This window comes from Hypanus sabinus, chromosome 7 (assembly GCF_030144855.1).
Source record: "Hypanus sabinus isolate sHypSab1 chromosome 7, sHypSab1.hap1, whole genome shotgun sequence".
Taxonomy (NCBI): Eukaryota; Metazoa; Chordata; class Chondrichthyes; order Myliobatiformes; family Dasyatidae; genus Hypanus; species Hypanus sabinus.
In genome coordinates this window covers 97,246,913-97,269,808 of record NC_082712.1, presented here as the reverse complement: position 1 = coordinate 97,269,808, position 22,896 = coordinate 97,246,913, and the positions used below count along the sequence as shown (strand labels likewise).

At 44.4% G+C, this 22,896-nt stretch overlaps 1 protein-coding gene across 2 annotated transcripts; it reads right to left on the bottom strand.

Annotated features, from left to right (window-relative positions):
• Positions 1–443: 443 nt before the first annotated feature.
• LOC132397023 (monocarboxylate transporter 13-like) lies at positions 444–22,463 on the bottom strand. 2 transcript variants are annotated; one of them, XM_059975249.1, is made up of 5 exons: positions 22,386–22,463; positions 20,893–21,115; positions 13,628–13,771; positions 5,564–6,352; positions 444–3,884 (listed from the first exon to the last, which is right to left on the bottom strand). In XM_059975249.1, exons 2-5 carry the CDS (start codon positions 21,095–21,097, stop codon positions 3,691–3,693), a joined length of 1,332 nt encoding a protein of 443 aa, XP_059831232.1. In that variant the 5' UTR covers positions 21,098–21,115; positions 22,386–22,463; the 3' UTR covers positions 444–3,690. The 2 variants fall into 2 exon arrangements, with proteins under 2 accessions (XP_059831232.1, XP_059831233.1); XM_059975250.1 differs by lacking the exon at positions 22,386–22,463 and having other exon boundaries at positions 20,860–20,984.
• Positions 22,464–22,896: the final 433 nt, after the last annotated feature.

Here is a 22,896-nt window from a genome sequence, read left to right as displayed (position 1 = left end):
AATTCTGCTCCTATATTTTATGGTTTTATCTTCTGGACCATGGAACCCTGGCAACTACCATCTGAGAATCTCATTCCTGTCCACAAAACCGATTTTCTGTTCTGCTAACATTCTCCTACATTCTAGGGAATAAAGACCCAACCTAGTCAACCTTTCATATAACTCAAGTCCCAACAACATCCTTATAAATTTCTTCTGTATCCTTTCAATCTTATTGCTGTTCCTGTAGGTAAAATATTAAACAATTCTCCAAATTAACCCTCACCAATGTCTTATACAACATCTCGTTAGAGCAGTGGTTCCAACTTGGGGTCATGAACCCCTTGCTTAATGGTATTGGTCCATAAAGAGTTGGGAACCCCTGGATTAGAGGGCTAATAAAGCTGGTCTCTCCCCCCACAGAAATATTTTCCCTTATTTATATTGAAAAGCTTTTATATAGATAGATAGATAGATACTTTAATCATCCCCAAGGGGAAATTCAACATTTTTCCAGTCCCATACACTTATTATAGCAAAACTAATTACATACAGTATTTAACTCAGTATAAATATGATATGCATCTAAAATCACCCTCCCAAAAAGCATTAATAAATAGCTTTTAAAAAGTTCTTAAAAAGTTTACTAAAGTGCATTGAGTGGTAACTTAAGCTCAGTCCTAACCCCAGCACTTAACATGTCTTGCCCCTGGTGCTTGAATTGTAGCGCCGAATGGCGTTGTCTCCTATGGTGGCTTCCATAGCCTCCAGTTTCTTTAGAGAGAAAAACCCCAACCTGTGGAAGATTTTGTGATCAGTGCCTCCTCATAGCTCGCACTGCATCTGCGATCAGTGTAGAACCACAGCGCCAAACCAGCTCATCCTAGTTTGTCCAATATGTCTCACTGTGTGATTTGTTTGACAGTGCCCTTTAAAGGTAAAGATTAGCTCTATTTGTCACGGTAATTAAACATTCATTGGAATGAGTTGTTTTGTGCCAACGACGAAGTGTCTGAAGATATCGCAAGTGATATCATGTTTCTGGTGCCAACATAGCACGCCCACAACTCCTAATTCATACATATTTGGATATGGGAAGGGACTGAGCACCTGGAGGAAACCCACACAGTCACGGGGAGAATGTATAAACTCATAGTCATGGAAAAATACAGCAGAGAAACAGGGTCTTCAGCACTATAGTCTGTTCTGAACCATTTAAACTGTCTACTCCCATTGACCCACAGCTGGTCCATAGCCTATATATTTTTTCCAATTTTGCACTGCTTATATACTGAATATGTTAAATTAAATAATATACTTACTGTAATTCAGATTTTTCTCTCTTTTATGTATTGCAAAGTCCTGCAGCCACGAAGTTAACAATTTTCACGACATATGATACTAAACCTAATTCTGATTCTGACACAAACATTGAAATCAATCTTGCTTGCACCATGCTGGCCGCTCGTTCCACACTCTCCCCACCCTCTGAGTGAAGAAGTTTCCCCTCATGCTCCCCTTACTGATGGTGGTGGGAATTTAACCCCGATCAGTGACGGCTGATGCTGGAAAGTGCAACGCTGGCTGCTGTGCTACGTGCTGTATTGTGGAGCACCTGGGTAAGTTTAATCAATCTAAAGACCTAATTGATAAATGCAGGTTGATACCGCTTAGATCTTGCTGTGCAGATAGCAACTGTTAACCTCGTTAACTGTTTGACTTTGCACTGAGCCTGGCAATTAGCGTGCAGACGTTTCGTCGCCAGTCGAGGTGACACGCTCGTGTCTATAGAAGCCCCCATTCACTTGCCTTGGTCCTGATTGGCTACCCCTTCCACTGATCTTTGAATTCTGGGACACTATGGAGGCTCTGGCGCAGGCAAGCAGGAAGCAGTCATAGGAAATTTTAGTAGAGTGCTTCTCTTCTGATAACTCCGTAAGGGCCAAAGAAATGCAAGCCAATAAAGTTCAAAGGCCAACTGAATATATAAACGTGAGCACACTGAGGTTAGCACAAACGATATTGCGCTTAGGTTGTCCCCTCAACTGGTGATGAAATGTCGGCCAGCTAATTGCCAAGCTCGACAAACACCACAACGTCAAATGCCTCAACCCGAGCTGCCGATATTCACCACCATCCTGGTTAACAGTCTTGTATAGTACTTTGATATGGTATACAATTTGAAGACTCTCTTGATTTTATTGTGTCTACAATAACTTAATTAACTCTAATAGCCACATTGAATGAGACAGTTCAGATGAGTGGCTCTCTTGCATGAGCCCCACCATGAGTTCACTATAAGGACAGGTCTTGAACCTTAAGTTCCATCATCCACTTTCCGGGGAGCAGCACTCTTACAACGTCGAACTTGCTGCTCCTCTGATTGAGGGCAAGCAAAGCCCAGGGAGGTCAGTGTGTATTGAGAGCAACCTGACTGGTCACATCATCTTTCCAATGTGCAGGGCCTGGAAGAGCTGAGGAGGGTTGCTCCATCACGGGGACATCTTCAAAAGGTGGCATCCTCACCATTCAGGACATGCCCTCTCCCAGAAGCCATCATGAAGGGTCTGGGCTGGAAACAATGAACGTTTACTCACTTCCATAGATGCTGCCTCGCCTGCCGAGTTCCTCCAGCATTTTGTGTGTCATGCCCTCTTCTCATTACTACCATCAGGGAGGAGGTACAAGACCCATACTCAACAGTTCAGGAACAGCTTCCTCCTGTCCACCAGCAGGTTTCTGAATGGTCCACGAACCCCCTCAGTCTTCTTTTGCCCTGTTCAATTTTTTTTTGTAACTTATTGTGATCTTTATGTCTTGCACTGTACTGCCATAAAAAAAATACATTTCATGATGTACAGAGTTTGATCTGGGGAAATGTGAGGTGATTCACTTTGGAAGGTCACACTCGAAGGCAGGGTACAGAGTTAATGGCAGGATTATTAGGACGAGCAAATTGCTCTTGTCTGTGGATCCTTCAAAGTTGCCATGCAAGTTGATAGGGTGTTAAGAAGGCGTATGGTGTGTTGGCCTTCCTTCATCAACTGTGGGACTGAGTTCAAGAGCTGTGAGGTAATTTACAGTTTCTATAAAACTCTGGTTGGATCACATCTGGAGTATTGTGTTCAGTTCTGGTTCCCTTATTCTAGGAAAGATGTGGAGACTTTAGAGAAGATGCAGAGGAGATTTACCAGGATGCTACCCAGATCACAGAGCATGTCTGATGAGGATGGGCAGAATGACCCAGGGATTTTCTCTTTGGAGCGAAGGAGGGTGAGATGTGACTTGGTAGAGGTATCTACGATGATGAGTCTAAGATAAAGTGGACTCCCAGGGCAGAAAGGCTAATACAAGAGGGCATGGTTTTAAGGTGATTAGAGATGAGTATAGGGAGGGGATGTAAGAGAGAGTGGCGTAGAATGGGCTGCCAGGGGTGGTGGTAGTGGCAAATACATTAGGGACATTTAAGAGATTCTGAGGTGAGCACAAGGATGATGGAAAAATGGAGGGCTATTTGGGAGGGAAGGATTAGATTGATCTTGGGGTAGGTTAAATGCTCGACACAAGATCACAGGCCAAAGGGCCTGTACTGTATGCTCTATGTGTCTGAGATATACTTGATTCTAATTCGGACTTCTAGTCTTAGGCTGGAAACAGTTGCTTTCTTGTTAGTTCCACAAGCTTCTGCCCAGCCCTGTCCTGCTTGCTGACTCAGCTCTGGTTGTTTTCTACAGCAGGGAGCCTTGCACCAGGCTGGACAGGGTCTTCAGTCGGCTGTTTGGACAGGATTGTGGTACAGACAAAGAAACCCGGAAGGAGGAGGAGGACAAGTGATCCTGTCAGCATGAAGCCACCTGCCACAACGAAGGAGGTGCTGTAGCTTCCAGTCTTGTCTTCCAGCAGCCCTGAGAGTGAAGATAAGAATATGAGTTTTGATGAGCCATCACATTCTCTACTGTGCTTGTTGCTATGCCCATCCTTACCCCATTCCACCCTGTCCATAAGACTAGGCCATTTGGCCCATTGAATCTTCTCTGCCATCCCATCATGGCTGATTTGTCATCCTACTTAACCCCAGTCTCCTTCCTTCCTCCCCAAACCTTTGACACTCACTTATCAAGAACCTATCAAGCTCCACTTTAAATATACCCAATGAATTGGCCTCCACAGCCGTCTGTGACAACAAATTCCATCACCCACTGGCTAAAGTAATTCTTCCTCACCTCTGTTTTATCCTTGAATTCTGAGTCTGTGCCCCCAGGTCCTAGGCTATCCCACTGCCAGAAACGTTTTCTCTCTGCCCATTCTGCCTAGGCCTTTCAATATTCAATATGTTAATATTTCATATCTCAGTTCCTCATATCAGTGCAGTGTCCTTCTACTGATAAAAAAAACTCAAACATGGTCCTGATGAAGGGTCTCAGCCAGAAATGTTGACTGTTTATTCCTTTCCATAGGTGCTGCCTGGCCTGCTGAGCTCCTCCAGCAGTTTGTGTGTGTTGCCTTGGAAAAAAACACTCTGAAGGCAACAATGAGATTGTTTTGGTGTGCAGATTGTCCATTATCTCTCCAAATGTTAAGAGTCAGAGAGCCGAATGTGTACCAGCTACCTTGAGGGAAACTTTGAAATGAACAGGCTATTGGATGGTTCGATTAGCCTTCTCCCTTCCCTTACCCCAGTCAGATGCAAGTCAGATTGGCTGTAGGTCTCCACCAGAATTTCCTTCTGGCTTTGCTTCACCTGGGCATCTGTGGGAATTTCACATGGCTGCTACATTTTCTATATTCCAGAAGTTCCTTTCAAAGTCCTGGGTTGTATGATAGTGTTTGAATGTTAAATGTGGGCCTGGCTTTCATCTACATTTCACCACTAGGAGGCCAGGTTATGTCTGAGCAATACCACTGGTTATGGTCAATCTGGGGTCCTTGGAGCACAATTGCTCACCCATGCTAATCAGGAATACTGGTTGATGCAACTGCTGGATTTAGCCTGACATACCATAGATTGGGAAAGCTGCCAGGATTCCTGCCTGATTGATAACTTGTATTGCCCTTTTGGACCAGAAGACAATCAGACGTTGGAGCAGAATTAGGCTATTCAGCCCATCGAGTCTGCTCTGCTATTCCATTATGGCTGATTTGTTATTCCCCTCAGTCCCAGTCTCCTGCCTTCTCCCTGTAACCTTCGATGCCCTTACTAATCAAGAGCTTGTCAACCTCGGCTTTAAATGCACCCAATGACTTTACCTCCAAGGGCGTCTATGGTAATAAGTTCCACAGATTCCCCACCCTCTGGCTAAAGAAATTCCTCCTCATCTCTGTTTTAAAGGGATGTACTATTATGAGGCTGTGCCCTCCAGTTCTAGACTCCCCCACTATTGGAAACATCCTCTCAACATCTACGCTATCTAGGCCTTTCAATAGTCAATAGGCTTCAGTGAGACCCCCTCATTCTCCTAAACTCCAGCGAGTACAGGCCCAGAGCCATCAAGTATTCCTCATACATTAACCCTTTCATTCCTAAAATCATGATGAAAGCACATGAGCGAAGAGGTGGAGGAAGATCATGCTGAATGTTTGTTACCTGACAGGGGAGGCCCAAGGAGCCCGCCAATACTCAGGAACATCAGAAAGAGACCTGTGGCGTTGAGGGTCCGGCCAATTCCCACTATATCTGGGAGAGTGGAGAAGAAGAGTGGGGAAAGGATTCCATCACAAAAGCCATAGAAGATACAAAGCCCCATTAGAGTGGGGTAGGAGTGGCCCACAGGCAGGAGGAGAACGCTGAGCCCAGTTAGGATGCTGCAGAGTAGAAACCAGTGGATTGACCGGAGCAAGTTGAGATCAGCTACCCAACCCGAAAAGAGTCGAGCGGCTGTACTAGTGATGGCAATGACGGATAAGAGGAAGGCTGCCTCATAATCTGTTAGTCCAAGGTTCTTTCCATGGGCCACTAGGTGGAAGTAGGGCACAAAAAACCCCACGGTTATCAGGGTCGCTGCAAGAGTGTACACTACAAAGCCACGGTGTAGGATAAGGGTCAAATCAAAGGCAGAAGTCACTTTATCCCAAAACCCTGCGCTTTCTGCTCCATTTTCACTATGCTCGCTCGGGCTATCAGCATGGTCCTCTTGCAGACGGATGGGTCTCAACAAGGCCGCACAGACGCAGAAGTTCAGCATTATTGCAGACAGAATCAGGAGGGCCCCACGCCAGAAGTACTCATCGATCAGGAATTGGAAGAGAGGAGGGAAGAAGAAGGATGCAATGCCGCCCCCGGTAAATGCCAAGCCGGTCGCCAAGGCTCTACGTTTCTTGAAGTACCTGGAGATCATAGTCATTGTGGGGGTAAAGACCAGTGCCCAGCCAAAACCTGGAGATCAAATAAAGAAATAAAAAAGTTGGCTTGGTCAAAGTTTGTGAATATTTTATAACTTCCTACTCAAGCTCATCAGGACCTTAAACTCTTTACTCTGGTCTTCTTAAACATTTTGCGGGTATTTAATGCTCAATTTTTCCTCATTAATGCATGATTCATGATCTATATCAACTTTTCTCCTTATCTTTCCAAAACAGAAGTGGAAGTCTCAGGGGAGGCTAATCCAGTAGATTAAAGTGCACAGGGTCTGCAGTGAATTGGCTGCTTGGATTCAGAACTAGCTTGCGCATAGAAGACAGATTGATAGTGGCTGAAGCTGGAGATCTGTAGTTAGTGGAGTTCCACAGGGATCTCTGCTGGGACCTCTGCTATTTGTGATTTATATAAATGACCTAGATGAAAATGTATATGGGTGGGTTAGTACATTTGCAGAAGGTACAAAGACTGGCAGCGTTGTGGATGGTGTAGAAGACTGGCAAAGCATTCAGCATGTTCAGCAGTTGCAGATATGGGCTGAGAAATGGCAGATGGAGTTTAGCCCAGATAAGTATGAGGTGCTGCACCTCAGTAGGGTGGCGCAAATGCAGGGAGACAGTTCACTATTAAGGGCAAGATCCTTAACTGTGTTGCTGAGCAGGGAGACCTTGGGATCCAAGTTCGTGGCTTTTTGAAAGTGCCTACATGGGCTGACAAGGTGGTCAAGGGTTATGAGATGTTTGTTTTTAGTAGTGAGGTATTGAGCTCAAAACTCAGCAGGGTATATTGAAACTTTGTAGAACTCTGGTTAGGCCTCATCTGGAGTATTGCAAACAATTCTGGTTGCCCCACTACAACAAGGATGTTGAGGCTTTAGAGAAAATGCAGAAGAGGTTTACTAGGATGCTGCCAGACAAATACAGAATAATAATACCTTAAAAGTGGCATCATAAATAGATAGGATCATAAAGAGTGTCTTTGGGACATTGGCCTTCATAAATCAGAGTACTGAATACAGGAATTGGGATTTTATGTTGAAGTTGTAGAAGACGTTGGTGAGGTCAGACTTGTATGCAGTTCTGCTCTCCTAACTACAGGAAAGATATTAATAAAATAGAAAGTATACAGAGAAAATTTACAAGGACGTTGCTGGGACTTGAGGACATGGGATATAGGGAAAGGTTGAATAGGTTATGATTTTATTCCCTGGAGTGTAGGAGACTGAGGGGAGATTTGACAGAGGTATATAAAATTCTGAGGGGTGTAGACAGGGTAAATGCAAGCAGGCTGGGTGAGACTAGAACTGGAGGTCATGGGTTAAGTTAAAAGGTAAAATATTTAAAAGGAACCTGAGGGTTAGCTGTAAGGAGGATGCTAAGAGGATGCAGGGTGACTTGGATAGGTTAGGTGAGTGGGCAAATTCATGGCAGATGCAATTTAATGTGGATAAATGTGAGGTTATCCATTTTGGTTGGAAGAACAGGAAAACAGATTATTATCTGAACGATGGCCGATTAGGAAAAGGGGAGATGCAATGAGACCTGGGTGTCATTGTACACCAGTCATTGAAGGTGGGCAGGCAGGTACAACAGGCGGTGAAAAAGGCAAATGGTATGTTGGCATTCATAGCAAAAGGATTTGAGTACAGGAGCAGGGAGGTTCTACTGCAGTTGTACAAGGCCTTGGTGAGACCGCACCTAGAATATTGTGTGCAATTTTGGTCCCCTAATCTGAGGAAAGACATTCTTGCCATAGAGGGAGTACAGAGAAGGTTCACCAGATTGATTCCTGGGATGGCAGGACTTTCATATGAAGAAAGACTGGATCGTCTAGGCTTATACTCACTGGAATTTAGAAGATTGAGGGGGAATCTTATTGAAACGTATAAAATTCTAAAGGGATTGGACAGGCTAGATGCAGGAAGATTGTTTCCGATGTTGGGGAAGTCCAGAATGAGGGGTCACAGTTTAAGGATAAAGGGGAAGCCTTTTAGGACCGAGATGAGGAAAAACTTCTTCACAGAGAGAGTGGTGAATCTGTGGAATTCTCTGCCACAGGAAACAGTTGAGGCCGGTTCATTGGCTATATTTAAGAGGAAGTTAGATATGGCCCTTGTGGCTAAAAGGATCAGGGGGTATGGAGAGAAAGCAGGTACAGGGTTCTGAGTTGGATGATCAGCCATGATCATACTGAATGGCGGTGCAGGCTCGAAGGGCCGAATGGCCTACTCCTGCACCTATTTTCTATGTTTCTATGAGGGGGATTTTCTCTCAGAGGGCAGTGAGAGTGTGGAACACACTGCCAGTGCAAGTGGTGGTTGTGGATTCAGTTTTAACATATAAGAAAAGTTTGAGTACGTACATGGATGGGAGAGGTAGGGAAGGGGTATATTGACGGGACCAGGCAGAATACAAAAGTATTCACCCCCTTCAAAGATTTCAGTTTTATTGTTTTATACCATTGAATCACAGAGGATTTAATTTTCTGTTTTGTCACTAAGCCGCAGAAATGACACTTTTGTGTCAAAGTGAAAACAGAACTCTACAAAGTGATCTACATTAATTAATTTCAGTAAGGCATTTGATAAGGTTCCCCATGCGAGGCTCATTCAAAAAGTAAGGAGGCATGGGATCCAAGGGGACGTTGCTTTGTGGCTCCAGAACTGGCTTGTCCACAGAGGAAAAGGGTGGTGGTAGATGGTTCGTATTCAGCATGGAGATTGGTGACTAGTGGCGTTCTACAGGGATCAGTTCTGGGACCTCTCCTCTTATGAATTTTATAAATGGCCTGGATGAGGAAGTAGAAGGGTGTGTTAGTAAGTTTGCTGATGATACAAAGGTTGAGAGTGTTGTGGATAGTTTGAAGGGTTGCCAGAGTTTCACCGGGACATCGATAGGATGTAGAACTGGGCTAAAAAGTGGCAGATGAAGTTCAACCCAGGTAAGTGTGAAGTGGTTCATTTCAGTAGGTCAAGTTTGAAGGCAGAATGCAGTATTAAAGCTAAGTCTTTTGGCAGTGTGGAGGATCTGAGAGATCCTGGGGTCTGTGTCCACTCAAAGCTGCTGTGGAGGTTGACAGTGTTGTTAGTAAGGCATATGGTGAGTTGGCCTTCATCAAACACGAGACATGAGTTCAAGAGCCGTGAGCTATATAAGACCTTAGTTAGACCCTGTTTGGAGTACTGTGTTCAGTTCTGTCACCTCACTACGGGAAGGATGTGGATACTATAGAGAGGGTGCACAGGATATTTACAAGGATGTTGTGTACCTTATGAGAATAGGTTTAGTGAACTTGGCCTTTTCTCCTTGGAGCAACGTCAGATAAGAGGTGTGTAAGATGATGAGAGGCACTAATTGTGTGGATAGCCAGAGGCTTTTTCCCAAGGCTACAATGGCTAGCATGAGAGGGCATGGTTTTAAGGTGCTTGGAAATAGGTACTGAGGGGATGTCAGAGGTAAGTTTTTCACACAGAGAGTGGTGGGTGCGTGGAATGCACTGCCGGCAATGGTGGTGGAGGCGGATACAATAGGGTCTTTTAAGAGGCTCTTAGATAGGTACACGGAGCGTAGAAAGGCAGAGGGTAATGCGGTAGGGTAATTCTAGGACAGTTTCTAGAGTAGGTTAGCACAATATTGTGGGCTGAAGTGCCTGTAATGTGCTGTAGATTTCTGTGTTCTACAAATATCAACCACAAAATAATTGATTGCGTAAGTATTCACCCCCTTCAAGTTCAAGTCGGTCTTTAGTAGCTGCAACTTTGGCTGCAACTACAGACTCAAGTCTGTGTGGACAGGGCTCTATCAGCTTTGCACATCTGGACACTGCAATTTTTCCCCATTCTTCTGTACAAAACTGCCGAAACTCTGTCAGATTGCGTGGGGGTTGTGAATGAACAGTTCTTTTCAAGTCCAGCCACAAATTCTCAATTGGATTGAGGTCTGGACTCTGACTTGGCCACTCCAAGGCATTAACTTTGTTGTTATTAAGCCTTTCCTGTGCAGCTTTGGCTTTATGCTTGGGGTCATTGTCTTGCTGGGAAACGAGTCTTCCCCCAAGTCGCAGTTCTCTTGCAGACTGCATCAGGTTTTCCTCCAGGGTTTCCTTGTGTTTTGCTGCATTCATTTTACCCTCTATCATCACAAACCTCCCATACCTGCTGCAGTGAAGCATCCCCACAGCGTGATGCAGCCACCACCATGCTTCATGGTAGGGATGGTGTGTTTTTGATGATGTGCGGTGTTTGGCTTACGCCTAACATCATATTTAGTCTGATGGCCAAAAAGCTCAATTTTGGTTTCATCAGACTATAGAACCATTTTCAAGCTGACTTCGGAGTCTCCCTCATGTGTTCTAACAAACTCTAGCAGAGATTTCATGTGACTTTTTTTCAACAGTGTCTTTCTCTTTGCTTCTCTCCCATAAAGCTGTGACCGGTGAAGCACCCGGGCAACAGTTGTTGTATGCACTGTCTCTCCCATCTCAGCCACTGAAGCTTGTAACCCCTCCAGAGTGGTCATAGGTCTCTTGGTGGCCTCCCTCACAGGTCCCCTTCTGGCACAGTCACTCAGTCTTTGAGGATGGTCTGCTCGAGGCAGATTTACAGCTGTTCCATATTCTTTTTGATGATTGACTTAGTTGTACTCCAAGGGATATTCAGTGACTTGGAAATATTCCTGTATCCATCTCCTGACTTGTCCTTTTCAATAGCCTTTTTGCAGAGTTGCTTGGCGTGTTCTTTTGTCTCGTGGTGTAGTTTTTGCTGGGATACTGACACACCAACAGTTGGACTTTCCAGAATCAGATTTTTATTCCAATCCAATTGAAACACCTTGACTCTCCATTTGGAAATGTGGAGGTGATCTCCATTAGACTAATTATGCAACTTCTAGAACCAGTTGTCTGCACCAGTGATGATTTGGTGTGTCTTATTAAAGAGGGTGAATACTTATGCAAGCAATTATTTTGTGTCTTATTTTTGTAATTAGTTTAGAGCACTTTGTAGAGATCTGTTTTCAATTTGTCACAAAAGAGTCTTTGTTGATCAGAGTAAAAAAAAAGCCAAATTAAATCCATTGTGATTCAGTTGTAAAACAATAAAACATGAAAACTTCTGGGGGGGGGGAATGAATAATTGTTATAGGCACTGTAACTGTTCAGCAGGGCCTAGATGGACCAAAAGGCTTGTTTCTGACTCTGTGACTATACAATTGAGATTGAAATATCAAGGTGAATGTGAAGGGTGAGCATCGACTGCCTGCCTTCTGATTGCTGATGGGATCGGTCTGATGTCGGAGACGGGAGACGGTGTGGCCTGCCGCTGTGCCTGGAGGATGTTACCTAGGTTATTCTGCATATATGGATACAGATTTAGACTATGGATTTTACTTATTTTTCAGTTTTATATTCTGTATTTTTCGTCTATTTTTTCTTGTTTTTTTTCTTTGTGGGGAGGAGAGGAATTTGGTGTTTCATTCAGGGGAGGGGGTTTAGGGGTCAAGGTTCTTTTGGTGTTTTCTTCAGGGGAGGGGATTTGGAGGCTGACGTTCTTGTTATGCTTTTGTTCATTTTTTTGTGTGGGGAGAGGGGTATTTGGGGACTGATGTCCTTGTTGCATTTCATGCAGGGGAGGCATGTTTGGGGGTTGATGATCATGTTGCTGTTCTTTTTTCTTAGTTTCGAGGCTATCATAGAAACATAGAAAACAATGCTGTGCCGAACATGTACGCACTTTAGAAATTACCTCGGGTTACCCACAGCCCTCTGTTTTTCTAAGCTCCATGTACATATCCAGGAGTCTCTTAAAAGACCCTATTGTATCCGCCTCCACCACTGCCGCCAGCAGCCCATTCCACGCACTCACCACTCTCTGCGTAAAAAACGTACTCGACATCTCCTCTGTACCTATTTCCAAGCACCTTAAAACTGTGTCCTGTCACGTTAGCCATTTCAGCCCTGAGAAAAAGCCTCTGACTAGCCACACAATCAATGCCTCTCATCATCTTATACACCTCTATCAGGTCACCTCTCATCCTCCGTCACTCCAAGGAGAAAAGGCCAAGTTCACTCAACCTAGTCTCATAAGGCATGCTCCCCAATCCAGGCAACATCCTTGTAAACCTCCTCTGCACTCTTCCTATAGTTTACAGAACCTTTCTGTACAGAGGTGACCAAAAAAGAGCACAGTTCTCCAACTGGGGTCTGACCAGGGTCCGATATAGAAACATATAAAAGCTACAGCACAATATAGGTTCTTTGGCCCACAAAGCTGTGCCGAACATGTCCCTACCTTAGAAACTACCCAGGCTTACCCATAGCCCTCTATTTTTCTAAGCTCCATGCAGCCATCCAGGAGTCTCTTAAAACCATGCTGACTATTCCTAATCATATTATACCTCTTCAAATGTTCATAAACGCTGCCTCTCAGTATCTCTCCATCAACTTACCAACCACTGAAGTGAGACTCACTATTCTATAATTTCCTGGGCTATCTCTACTCCCTTTCTTGAATAAGGGAACAACATCTGCAACCCTCCAATCCTCCGGAACCTCTCCTGTCCCCATTGATGATGCAAAGATCATCACCAGAGGCTCAGCAATCTCTTCCCTCACCCACACAGTAGCCTGGGGTACATCCCGTCCAGTCGCGGAGACTTATCCAACTAAAGGCTTTCCAAAAGCTCCAGCACATCCTCTTTCTTACTGTCTACATGCTCAAGCTTTTCAATCTGCTGTAAGTCATCACTACAATCACCAAGATCCTTTTCTGTAGTGAATATGGAAGCAAAGTATTCATTAAGTAACTCTGCTATCTCCTCCGGTTCCATACACACTTTTCCACTGTCGCACTTGATTGGTCCTATTCTCTCACGTCTTATCCTCTTGCTCTTCACATATGTGAAGAATGCCTTGGGGTTTTCCTTTATCCTGCCTGCCAAGGCCCTCTCATGGCCCCTTCTGGCTCTCTTAATTTCATTCTTAAACTCCTTCCTGCTTGCCTTATAATCTTCTAGATCTCTATCATTACCTAGTTTTTTGAACCTATCTGGAGAAGAAAACTCTCAGAAATGTATACTGCATACATAGTTTGATGAATCTTTGAACCTTTGAAGTAGCTGTGGGAGGAAACACAAGACATTCTCTGCAAGGTGGCCATAGAGCAGAGAGACCAACGCTTTTTACAACAGAAACAGTAGCTGGTCTGCATTGGGCACTGCTGCATGTTGATAATGACGGAAGTTTGCAAGTAGTCTTGAGAGCAACCAGTGAGACCAACCAATGAACTGTGGGACAAACCTGTCAGAAGTCCGATGGAGAGGTACATGTGTAGAAGACTCTGTCCAAATGAGCCAACGAACATCCCCAGTGAGGCTAAAATCCCACCGGCCATGACAACTGAACGGGCTTCATAACGCTTTCCAAAAGCACTCCCAATTGGACCTACGGATGTAGACAATGTGGAAATTCATTAGCCGGCAGCTACAAAATAGTCTATGCTAATCAAGTATTGGCTGTCATCATAAATACATTGAAATAAGGAAGCAAAGTATGTCACAGTTGGACAAGTTCTGCTTAAACTGCATACAGCTCAATAGCAGCCCATGTGGTCCATGCAGAACTGTTTCTCTGCCCAGTCCTATCGGTCTGCACCATGTCCATAGCCAGCCACACCCTCCCATCCATGTGCTTCTCTAAACTTTGTTAAATGGAACCTGCATCTACCACTTCCTTTGGTAGCTCGTTCCACACCAGCACCACCTTCTGAGTGAAGAAGATCCTCATCAGGTTCCCCTTAAATATTTCACCTCTAGATCTAGTTTCACACAAACTCAGTGGAATCTATATCTATACCCCTTATAATTTTGTATACTTCTGTCAAATCTCCCCTCATTCTCCTGAGCTCCAGGGAATTAGGTTCTAACCTATTCAATCTTTCCTAATAACTCAGGTCCTCAAGTTCCTGCAAAATTTCTGCAAATATTCCCTGCACTCTTTCTATCTTATTGATATCTTTCCTATAGGTAGGTGACCAGAACTGCACACAATACTCCCACGTCTTACGCAACTTCAACAGAACATCCCGACTCCTGTACTCAATAGTTTGATTTATGAAGACATGAGGAAAGGGATTTTGGTCCTGGACAGGGTACAATGCAGAATCAGAACCGTGTTTACTATTTCCAGCATATGTTGTGAAATTTGTTGTCTTTGTGGCAGCAGTAATAGAGGGGAAAAACTGTGAATTACAGTATACTGTATTCTTTAGTTAAATTAAGTAAGTAATGCAAAAAAGAGTCAATGCAATGTTCCCACTAAGGAGTGCATGTTTTTTAAATACTTTATTTTCAAAATTTTCAAAAAAATCAATGAAATCAACAAGAACATACCAGCTCAGACACGTGTAAAAATGAAATAAGCAAAAAAGAACATAACAACATAACATTAAAGGGATGCCTATTGTACAAAGCACTCAAAAATACTAAACATTAAATCACAAATGAGGGCCGTGAGAAATCAGCTGGGGGGAAATTGTTCGTCCGCCCCCGGCCCCGTCCAGGTAGGCAAGAAATGGATCCCAGATAGCTGAAATTTTTTTAATTGAATGGGTTCTCAGGAACCTAAGTTTCTCCGTCTGTATGACTGAGATCGTATCAGCCATCCATCTCCGAAAGGAAGGGGGAGAGGGCGATTTCCATTCCCTCAAGATAAGGCCTTCTCATGGCCCCTTCTGGCTCTCCTAATTTCAATCACTTGTTTGATGATTGCACTGTAGCGTCTACTGTGAAGATTAGAGATGCCTGGAGAGAGGAGTTGGGCATTGAATTATCTGAAGCTGCCTGGGACAAGAGTTTGTCTACAGGCTTGCTTTGTCAATAGCAGTCATCAACAGATCCAGTTTAAAGTTGTTCACTGTCCCCACTACTCTAAACTTAGATTGCACAGGATTTACCCTTCTGTCTCGCCAATGTGTGATAGATGCCAAGGGAAAGAGGCCACATTGTCAGACACCTTTTGGTTTTGCCCATTACTGACTGGATTTTGGTGCAAAATATTTGACTGGTACTCCAAGGCCTGTAGAAGATCCTTCCCCTTGGTAGCTGGTCTCGCCATCTTTGGCTGTTCGCAATCTATTATTTGTTTCTCTACAGCCATACACCAGTCTCTGATGCTGGGGATGATTGTGGCCATAAGGTGTTAAGTATATATCACAATCGTACACAATCACATTTCCTTTTCCTGTTTCTGTGGAGTTTGCAATGATTTGTTGGCAGATTTTAGAACTGGCTTATTTGTACTGTTATTGATTCGTCATGTCGAATTCTAAAGAAGCAAATGGTGTGAATCACAAAAGAACTGTGAGTTCATTTAAAGTGGAATGGCTCAAAGAAACAGTAGAAACAGCTGCACCAGCAGCTCATAGGTTCAGGAACGTGCAGCTATGAGAAATATTTATGTACAATACAGAAACTGGTGTTACCTGTGATGTAGTGATGTGGTGTTGTGATGTAAAAGTTGCTGGAGAATTTGCAAGTGGGAAGAAGTGGCGTGATATTTGGGAAACTTGACTTTTTAAAGCATCATTTAGCAAACAGATCACATATAGACAGTGTGCAAAAGCTCGGGCAAGAAAATCCTTCATTACCCTTTCCAAGCCTGCTGCGTATGCTTTGTGAGAGTGCAGATGAGTGAGAGCGAAAACGATCAAACCCAAAGGAGATCAAAGTTCCTATTGACAATGTTTTGCTAGCCGTTAAAATTAATACCTAAATATATAAAATTCAGTGCACACATTTTGTCACATTGATGCACCATTAATAACTCTCTGAGACGTGAGGTGAGATATCGGCTTTTATTGACTGGAAGAAAGAACAAGCAGCAATTGACCACCATGCTACATCCTGGAGACTGAGAGGCCGGGCTCAGGCCCCAATCGCCTTTATACAGGGGTCAGTGGGAGGAGCCACAGGAGCAGTCAGCGGGGGAGCGTGTCCAGACAAGTATATGTAGTTCACCAGACACGGGGCAAAACACTGCACAGCGCAAGATTATTGCACACACTGGTCTTTACAAATTAGAAGGAATGTTGGTTCAATGTCCATTCAGAAATCGGACAGCAGAGGAGAAGAAGCTGTCCCCGAATCACTGAGTGTGTGCCTTCAGGCTTCTGTATCTCCTACAGAAGAAGAGGGGATGGATTTCCTTTATCATGGATACTGGCTTTTTGAGGCATCGCTCCTCGAAGATGGAGGCTAGTGCCCATGATGGAACTGACTGATTTCACAACTCTGCAGCTTACTTCAGTCTGAGGAGTAACCCCCCCCCCCCATACCAGACAGTGATGCAGACAGTTAGGATGCTCTCCATGTAGAAAATTCCAAATGTTTTCTGCTGACATACCAAACCTCCTCAAACACCTGATGAAATATAGCTGCTGTTGTGTCTGCTGTTGGCCCTGGATAGATCCTCAGAGATGTTGACCCCCAGGTGCTTGAACTTGCTCACCCTCCCCACTTCTGATCCCTGTGTGAGGACTGGTGTGCTTTTCCTGTCTTATTCTTTCTGTGGTCTTACCGACATTGAGTGCAAGGTTGTTGCTATGACACCACTCAACTCCTGTATGGCCTCTTGTTACAATCGGAAACAATAGTTGTACTGTCAGCAAATTTATCGATAGCATTCGAGCTATACCTAGCCACACAGTCAGAGGCAGAGAGGGAGTAGAACAGTGACTAAACACACATCCCTGAGGTGTGGCAGTGTTGAAGTCATTAAAATGACTTGAGAGCTGTAACAGCCGAGTTGCAGTGTCAGAAACAGTGGCGAGAGTCAACAGGAAATCAGTCAGAGGTAATGCACGTGAATGACTATGAGATTAGTGCATTGTTTCCTCAACGCAGTCCAGCTTTCCGGCTCTAAGACCTTCCGTCTATACATGACCTGGGGTGTAGTAGCACGTGGTTATCGGGGATCTTGCAGCCTGAGGTCTGACCATTGATCCTGAGAATGTAAGATATTGGAGCAGAATTAGTCTAGTCTGCTCCACCATTTCATCATGTCTGACCCATTTCCCTCTCAGCCCCAGTCTCCTGCCTTCTCCCCGTATCCCTTCATGCCCTGACTGATCAAGGACCTATCAACCTCCGCCTTAAGTATACTCAAAGACTTGGCCTCCACATCCATCAAGAATTCCACAGATTTACCATCCTCTGGCTGAAGAAATTCTTCCTAATCTCCATCCTAAGTGGACTTCTCTTTATTCTGAGAAAGTTTCTTAGTCTCCCCCACCACACCAAACATCCTCTCCAAAATGACTCTATTGAGGCCTTTCAACGTTTGATAGGTTGCAATGAGATCCCCTCTCATTATTCTGAATTCCAGTGAGTACAGGCCCTGAGCCATCAAACACTCCTCATATGATAAGACTTTCAATCGCAGTATAATTTTTGTGGCCCGCCTCTGAACCCTCTCCAAGTCAGCACATCCTTCCTTCGATAAGGGCCATGAGCTTGAATCTCAGAATGTCAGCTGAGAGGGAGTTAAACTCCTGTAATTAAAGAAGTTTGGATTTGAAATTTTATAATGGTACCTGGTTCACTGAGGCTCTTTAGAGAAGGAAGTTTGTTTTGCTGTTGTGGTCTGGCTTTTATGTAAATATACCTAAACTCCCTCCGAGGAGAGTGATGGGAGACTTGATAGAGGTATATAAAGCTATAAGTAGACAGGGTAAATCCAAACAGGTTTTTCCCATTGAGGCTGGGTGAGACTAGAACTCATTCATTCGTTATGTGCTGTGTCGTATGATGTTGGCGATCATGGTCTTTTTCGACGAGCATAATTGCTTTTGGCAAATTTTTCTGCAGAACTGGTTTGCAATTGCTGCCTTCTGGGCAGTGTCTTTACAAAATGGATGATCCCAGCCATTATTAATACTCTTCGGAAATTGTCTGCCTGGTGTCAGTGGTCGTATAACCAGAACTTGTGATCTGCACCGGCTGCTCATGTGACCGTCCACCACCTGCTCCCATGGCTCTCGAGCCACACTGCCCAGCGACCCTCCAGTTAACCCCAGCCTAATCACAGGACAATTCACAATGACCAATCGGCCTACCAACTGGTTCGTCTTTGGACTACAGAAGGAAACCGGAGCACCTGGAAGAAACCCATGTGGTCATGGAGAGAATGTATAGACTCCTTACAGGCAACTGTGGGTATTTACAAAGTCAAAGTAAATTTATTACCTGAGTCTGTATATCATTTTCAGGCCCATTCTATTATTTTATAGAATTCTATTTGTGTTCTGTTTTGAGGTCCACTTTCTTGTAGGCATTGAAAGGAAAATAAAGAAATGCAATATAATTTGTGAAGAACTGCACTTAAAGAGTGACAAACAACTAATGTTCAAAATAAGATAAACATGGCAAAAATAAATAAATAATACAGAGTTATGGAGTCCTTGAAAGTGAGTCTGTAGGTTGTGGTACCACAAAGACAAGAGATTCTGCAGATGCTGGAAATCCAGGGCAACACACACAAACTGCTGGAGGAACTCAGCAGGTCAGGCAGTGTGCATGGAAGTGAATAAACGTGTCAGGCCAAGGCTCTTTATCGGGACTGGAAAGGAAGAGGAGACATCAGAGTAAGAAAGTGGGGGGGGGGGGGGAGGGAGGGGGTGAAGTAAAGGGGTCCCGGTTCAATTCTCACTGCTATCTCTATGGAGTTTGTACATTCTCCCTATGGCCACAGTGTAAAAGTTGTTAGGCTAATTGGTCATTGTAAATTGTCCCGTGACTAGGCTCGGATTAAACAGATGGGTTGCCGGGCAAAGCTGAAAGGGCCAGAAGGTCCCACTCCACACTGTATCCCAGTAAACAGATCAATGAAGAGCTGGGAAAAAGACAGAGTTAGGGAAGGATGGCTCTGTTAGGAGAGGACAGAAGACCAAGGAATAAAGGGAAGGGGTGGGGTTGTGGAATCAGTTCAGAGTTGGGGTGAGTGAATGCATATTATGTCAACCAATAAAGATCTGTTGAAGCGAGGGTACACACTGTAGTAGCCAATCTATGCACAGAACATTATGACATGAAGTGATAAGATAATGCTTCGAGTGAGGTTAACTGAAATATAAATAAACATTGGACTTTGGAATAACCTCCACTGCTCCAGAAAGTCTCATGCATTGAGCTGACAAAGCAGACGGGTGGGTGTGCAGTCTAATTTCTCATACAGAGCCGTATTAGTACAAGTACTCTGACAGTTCTCTCCTCCCTCTGTACTGGAGCCCCCGGTGCAGCACGACAGCTCTGAATACCTCAGAATTCTCCCTTTGACCTGCAGCCCCCTCCCCTCCACTCTAGGGTACAGTGCCCATTCAGCACTGCCCCTCTGACAAAGTGCATTCCTGTAGTTTTGCCCCCTCTGTGATTCAGCACCTCTTCAGAGCTGGTCCTCCCACCCCCACTGCGCCTCCAGTATTGCTGTGTTCCTTCTCAGTGCAAATGGGGCAGAGTGTCTGACCCTCTGACAGTGTGACACCTACTGGAGTCCAGGGGAAGTTAATGACAATGGAACAGTCAATGTATGAGGAGTGTTTGATGGCTCTGGCCCTGTACTCACTGGTGTTTAGAAGATTAGGGGTGGTGGTGGGGGGTAATCTCATTGAAACATACTTAATATTTGGAGTTTAGAAGAATGGGGGTGAAATTTCATTGAAATATACTGAATATTGAAAGGCCTAGATCAGGGGTTCCCAACCCGGGGTCCATGGACCCCTTAGTTAATGGTAGGGGTTCATGGCCCAGAAAAGGTTGGGAAGCTCTGGCCTAGATAGAGTGGACACGGAGAGGACATTTCCAATAGTCAGAGAGTCTAGGACCAGAGGACACAGCATCAGAATAGAAGGACATCCATTTAGAACAAAGATGAGGAGGAATTTCTTTAGCCAATGAGTGGAAGGCCAAAATAATCAGGGCATCAAAGATTATGGGAGAAAAGGAAGGAAAATGGGGTTGAGAGAGAAAATAAATCAGCCATGATGGAATGGCGAAGCAGACTTGATGGGCTGAATGGCCTAACTGTGCCTCTATGTCTCATAGTCTCCCTCAGCTCAGAGGTGTCAGCCCGGGGAGAGGACCTCAATCCATAATGTGACTCGAGAGGTGAGGGGCTCTGGTCAACTGAGTCAGAGTGAGAACTACAAGTTATTTAAACCTCCTGAAAACATGGATGTTATCAGCATTGAAGAAATTCCTTCTTCTGTGTAGGGTCCCCTCCTCCTTCCCTTTCTCCTATGGTCCACTCTCCTCTCCTATGAGATTCCTTCTTCTTCAGCCCTGTACCTTTCCCACCCACCTGGTTTCACCCGCCACTTTCCAGCCAGCCTCCTTCCCCCCCACCCCTACCTTTTTATCCTGGGGCCTTCCCTCTTCCTTCCCAGTCCTGAAGAAGGATCGTGGCCCGAAACGTTTCCTAACCTGCTGAGTTCCACCAGCGTTTTGTGTGTTGTTACAGAAGCCTGTTCAAACAGTTACCTGGTAAGCCACGCAAGTGAAAAGGGGACTAACTTGCAAACTGCTGAGTCGCAATGGCCATTGAAGTGATCCAGGACACCCGGCTGGAAGTCTCCTGGAAGTGTTGTGTGAAGTGCAGAAAGAACACGCTGAAGGAGCGGACGATGCCAGTCAAAAGGCAGTTATTCAGAAAGCCAGCCAGAACGACCATCCAACCCCAGCCTCCGTCCGGGAGCTCACTGTAGACACGCTTCGTCATCCTAGTTCATGCAGGGAACTGTAGGCACAAGACATGGGTGAGATCACACTTGTCCAGAGCAAACAGTCACCTCCTCAGTTGCCCAAACATTACTGTTTTATTGGTCTGCATATAACTCGATTTTCGGTTTTCACTGTATGGTTGCCACATGGATGTGGAGAGAATGTTTCCTACAGTGGGAGTGTTTAGGACCAGAGGGCACAGCCTCAAAATGCAAGGATGTCCCTTTAGAACAGAGCTGAGGAGGGCTTTCTTTAACCAGAGGGTCGTGAATCTGTGGAATTCCTTGCCTCTGACAGCTGTGGAGGCCAAATCATTGATCCTGATTAGTAAGGGCGTCAAAAGTTATAGAGTGAAGGCAAGAGATTGGGGTTGAGAGAGAAAATGAATCAGCCATGATGGAGTGGTGGAACAGATCTGATGGGCCAAATAGCCTAATTCTGCTCCTGCTGTTTGTCATATGGTCTTATGGATACCTGTCTTGTATCCTCTTCATACAGATCAAATCATTACAAGGTGCATTGAGGTAGAACAAGGTAAACATTAACAATGCAGAATAAAGTGTACCAGTTACTGAAAAAATGCAGGTAAATGATAACGTGCAAGATCATAATGAGGTATGTGGTGAGGCCAAGACCTAGTCTTATTGTACAACAGTCTGATAAGTGGGATAGAAGCTGTCTTTGAGCCTGATCTTCTGTTCTGAAGGGAGAGGGTCAGAGCCTGTGACCAATGGAGGTGGCATTCCATGAGCTTGGGGTATAAAGGTTTAGGGTCTGTGAACCTGGGGTGTGTTAAGGGAATGAGGTGGAGTAGAGGAGGCATATGCCAATTTTGCAAAAGGGCTCTGGGTGTGTCTGAAGTTTTGGAACCAAACCACAGTAAGAGATTAACCACATAATTTGTTTTAATTTTCTGGCGATGCACCAAGAGATCAACCCAGGGTAGGGACTCATCAAAATTTCCAAACCCAATCGTTACAGTGTATTCACATACATGGGAAGGTTTTCTGGTCACTTTCTTTGTTCCCCCGACTTAATAATTCTTCAACAACTGCAGCATGTTCTAGCTATGGAACCTTCAATGGTTTAAAGGTCTGAACTTTGGGTTGAACAAGGTGTTCAGATCTTGACATGTAGATCAGTCCCAAAGACCATTCACTCAAGTGAGTACAAAACATGGAGCCGTGACTAAATTCTCTTTATCTGGGAAAGCTTCCAAAACATTGTCTGATCTGTTAATAGAAACAAGCAAATGTTCATTCTGATTAAGTTATTTAAAAACTTACCCACTGTAGTCAATGTGACAAGGGGGCTCAGGCGGGAGTAGGGAACACTAGTGCTTTGGTCAACAGACTGTTTGAAACTATTCCAAGTTTCTATGAAACTATTCCATACTAATGATTTACAAAAATGCATAATATTGGGCAGAACAAACTGGTTAAAGTATAACTATGATAAAGCTTGGAGTTAGGGATTATGTTTAAACCACTTCCACTAATAACACTGGACAACAACTATTTGGTTTCCTGATTACTTTTGGGCGTATCATAAGGATTTTAGGCTACTGATCATGAAAATCACCATGAAATTTCTGTATCAGGCATTAAATTGCCTGTGTTTGTTATTTTAATTCATATAGATTCAGGAATGGTTCCTGCTGATTGGAGGGTGGCTAATGTTGTCCCACTTTTCAAGAAAGGAGGGAGAGAGAAAACAGGGAATTATAGACCAGTTAGTCTGACATCAGTGGTGGGAAAGATGCTGGAGTCAATTATAAAAGAGGAAGTTACGACACAT

What these genes read in the sequence shown, in the direction of transcription:
- LOC132397023 (XM_059975249.1), bottom strand. Translation starts at nt 21,097, where the DNA reads ATGACGAAGCGTGTCTACAGTGAGCTCCCGGACGGAGGCTGGGGTTGG. An exon ending in CTCCATCGGACTTCTGACAG is followed by an intron (nt 6,353 to 13,627) that starts GTTTGTCCCACA and finishes TTTGATCTCCAG; the next exon opens with GTTTTGGCTGGGCACTGGTC. An exon ending in CCTTGGGCCTCCCCTGTCAG is followed by an intron (nt 3,885 to 5,563) that starts GTAACAAACATT and finishes CTTCACTCTCAG; the next exon opens with GGCTGCTGGAAGACAAGACT.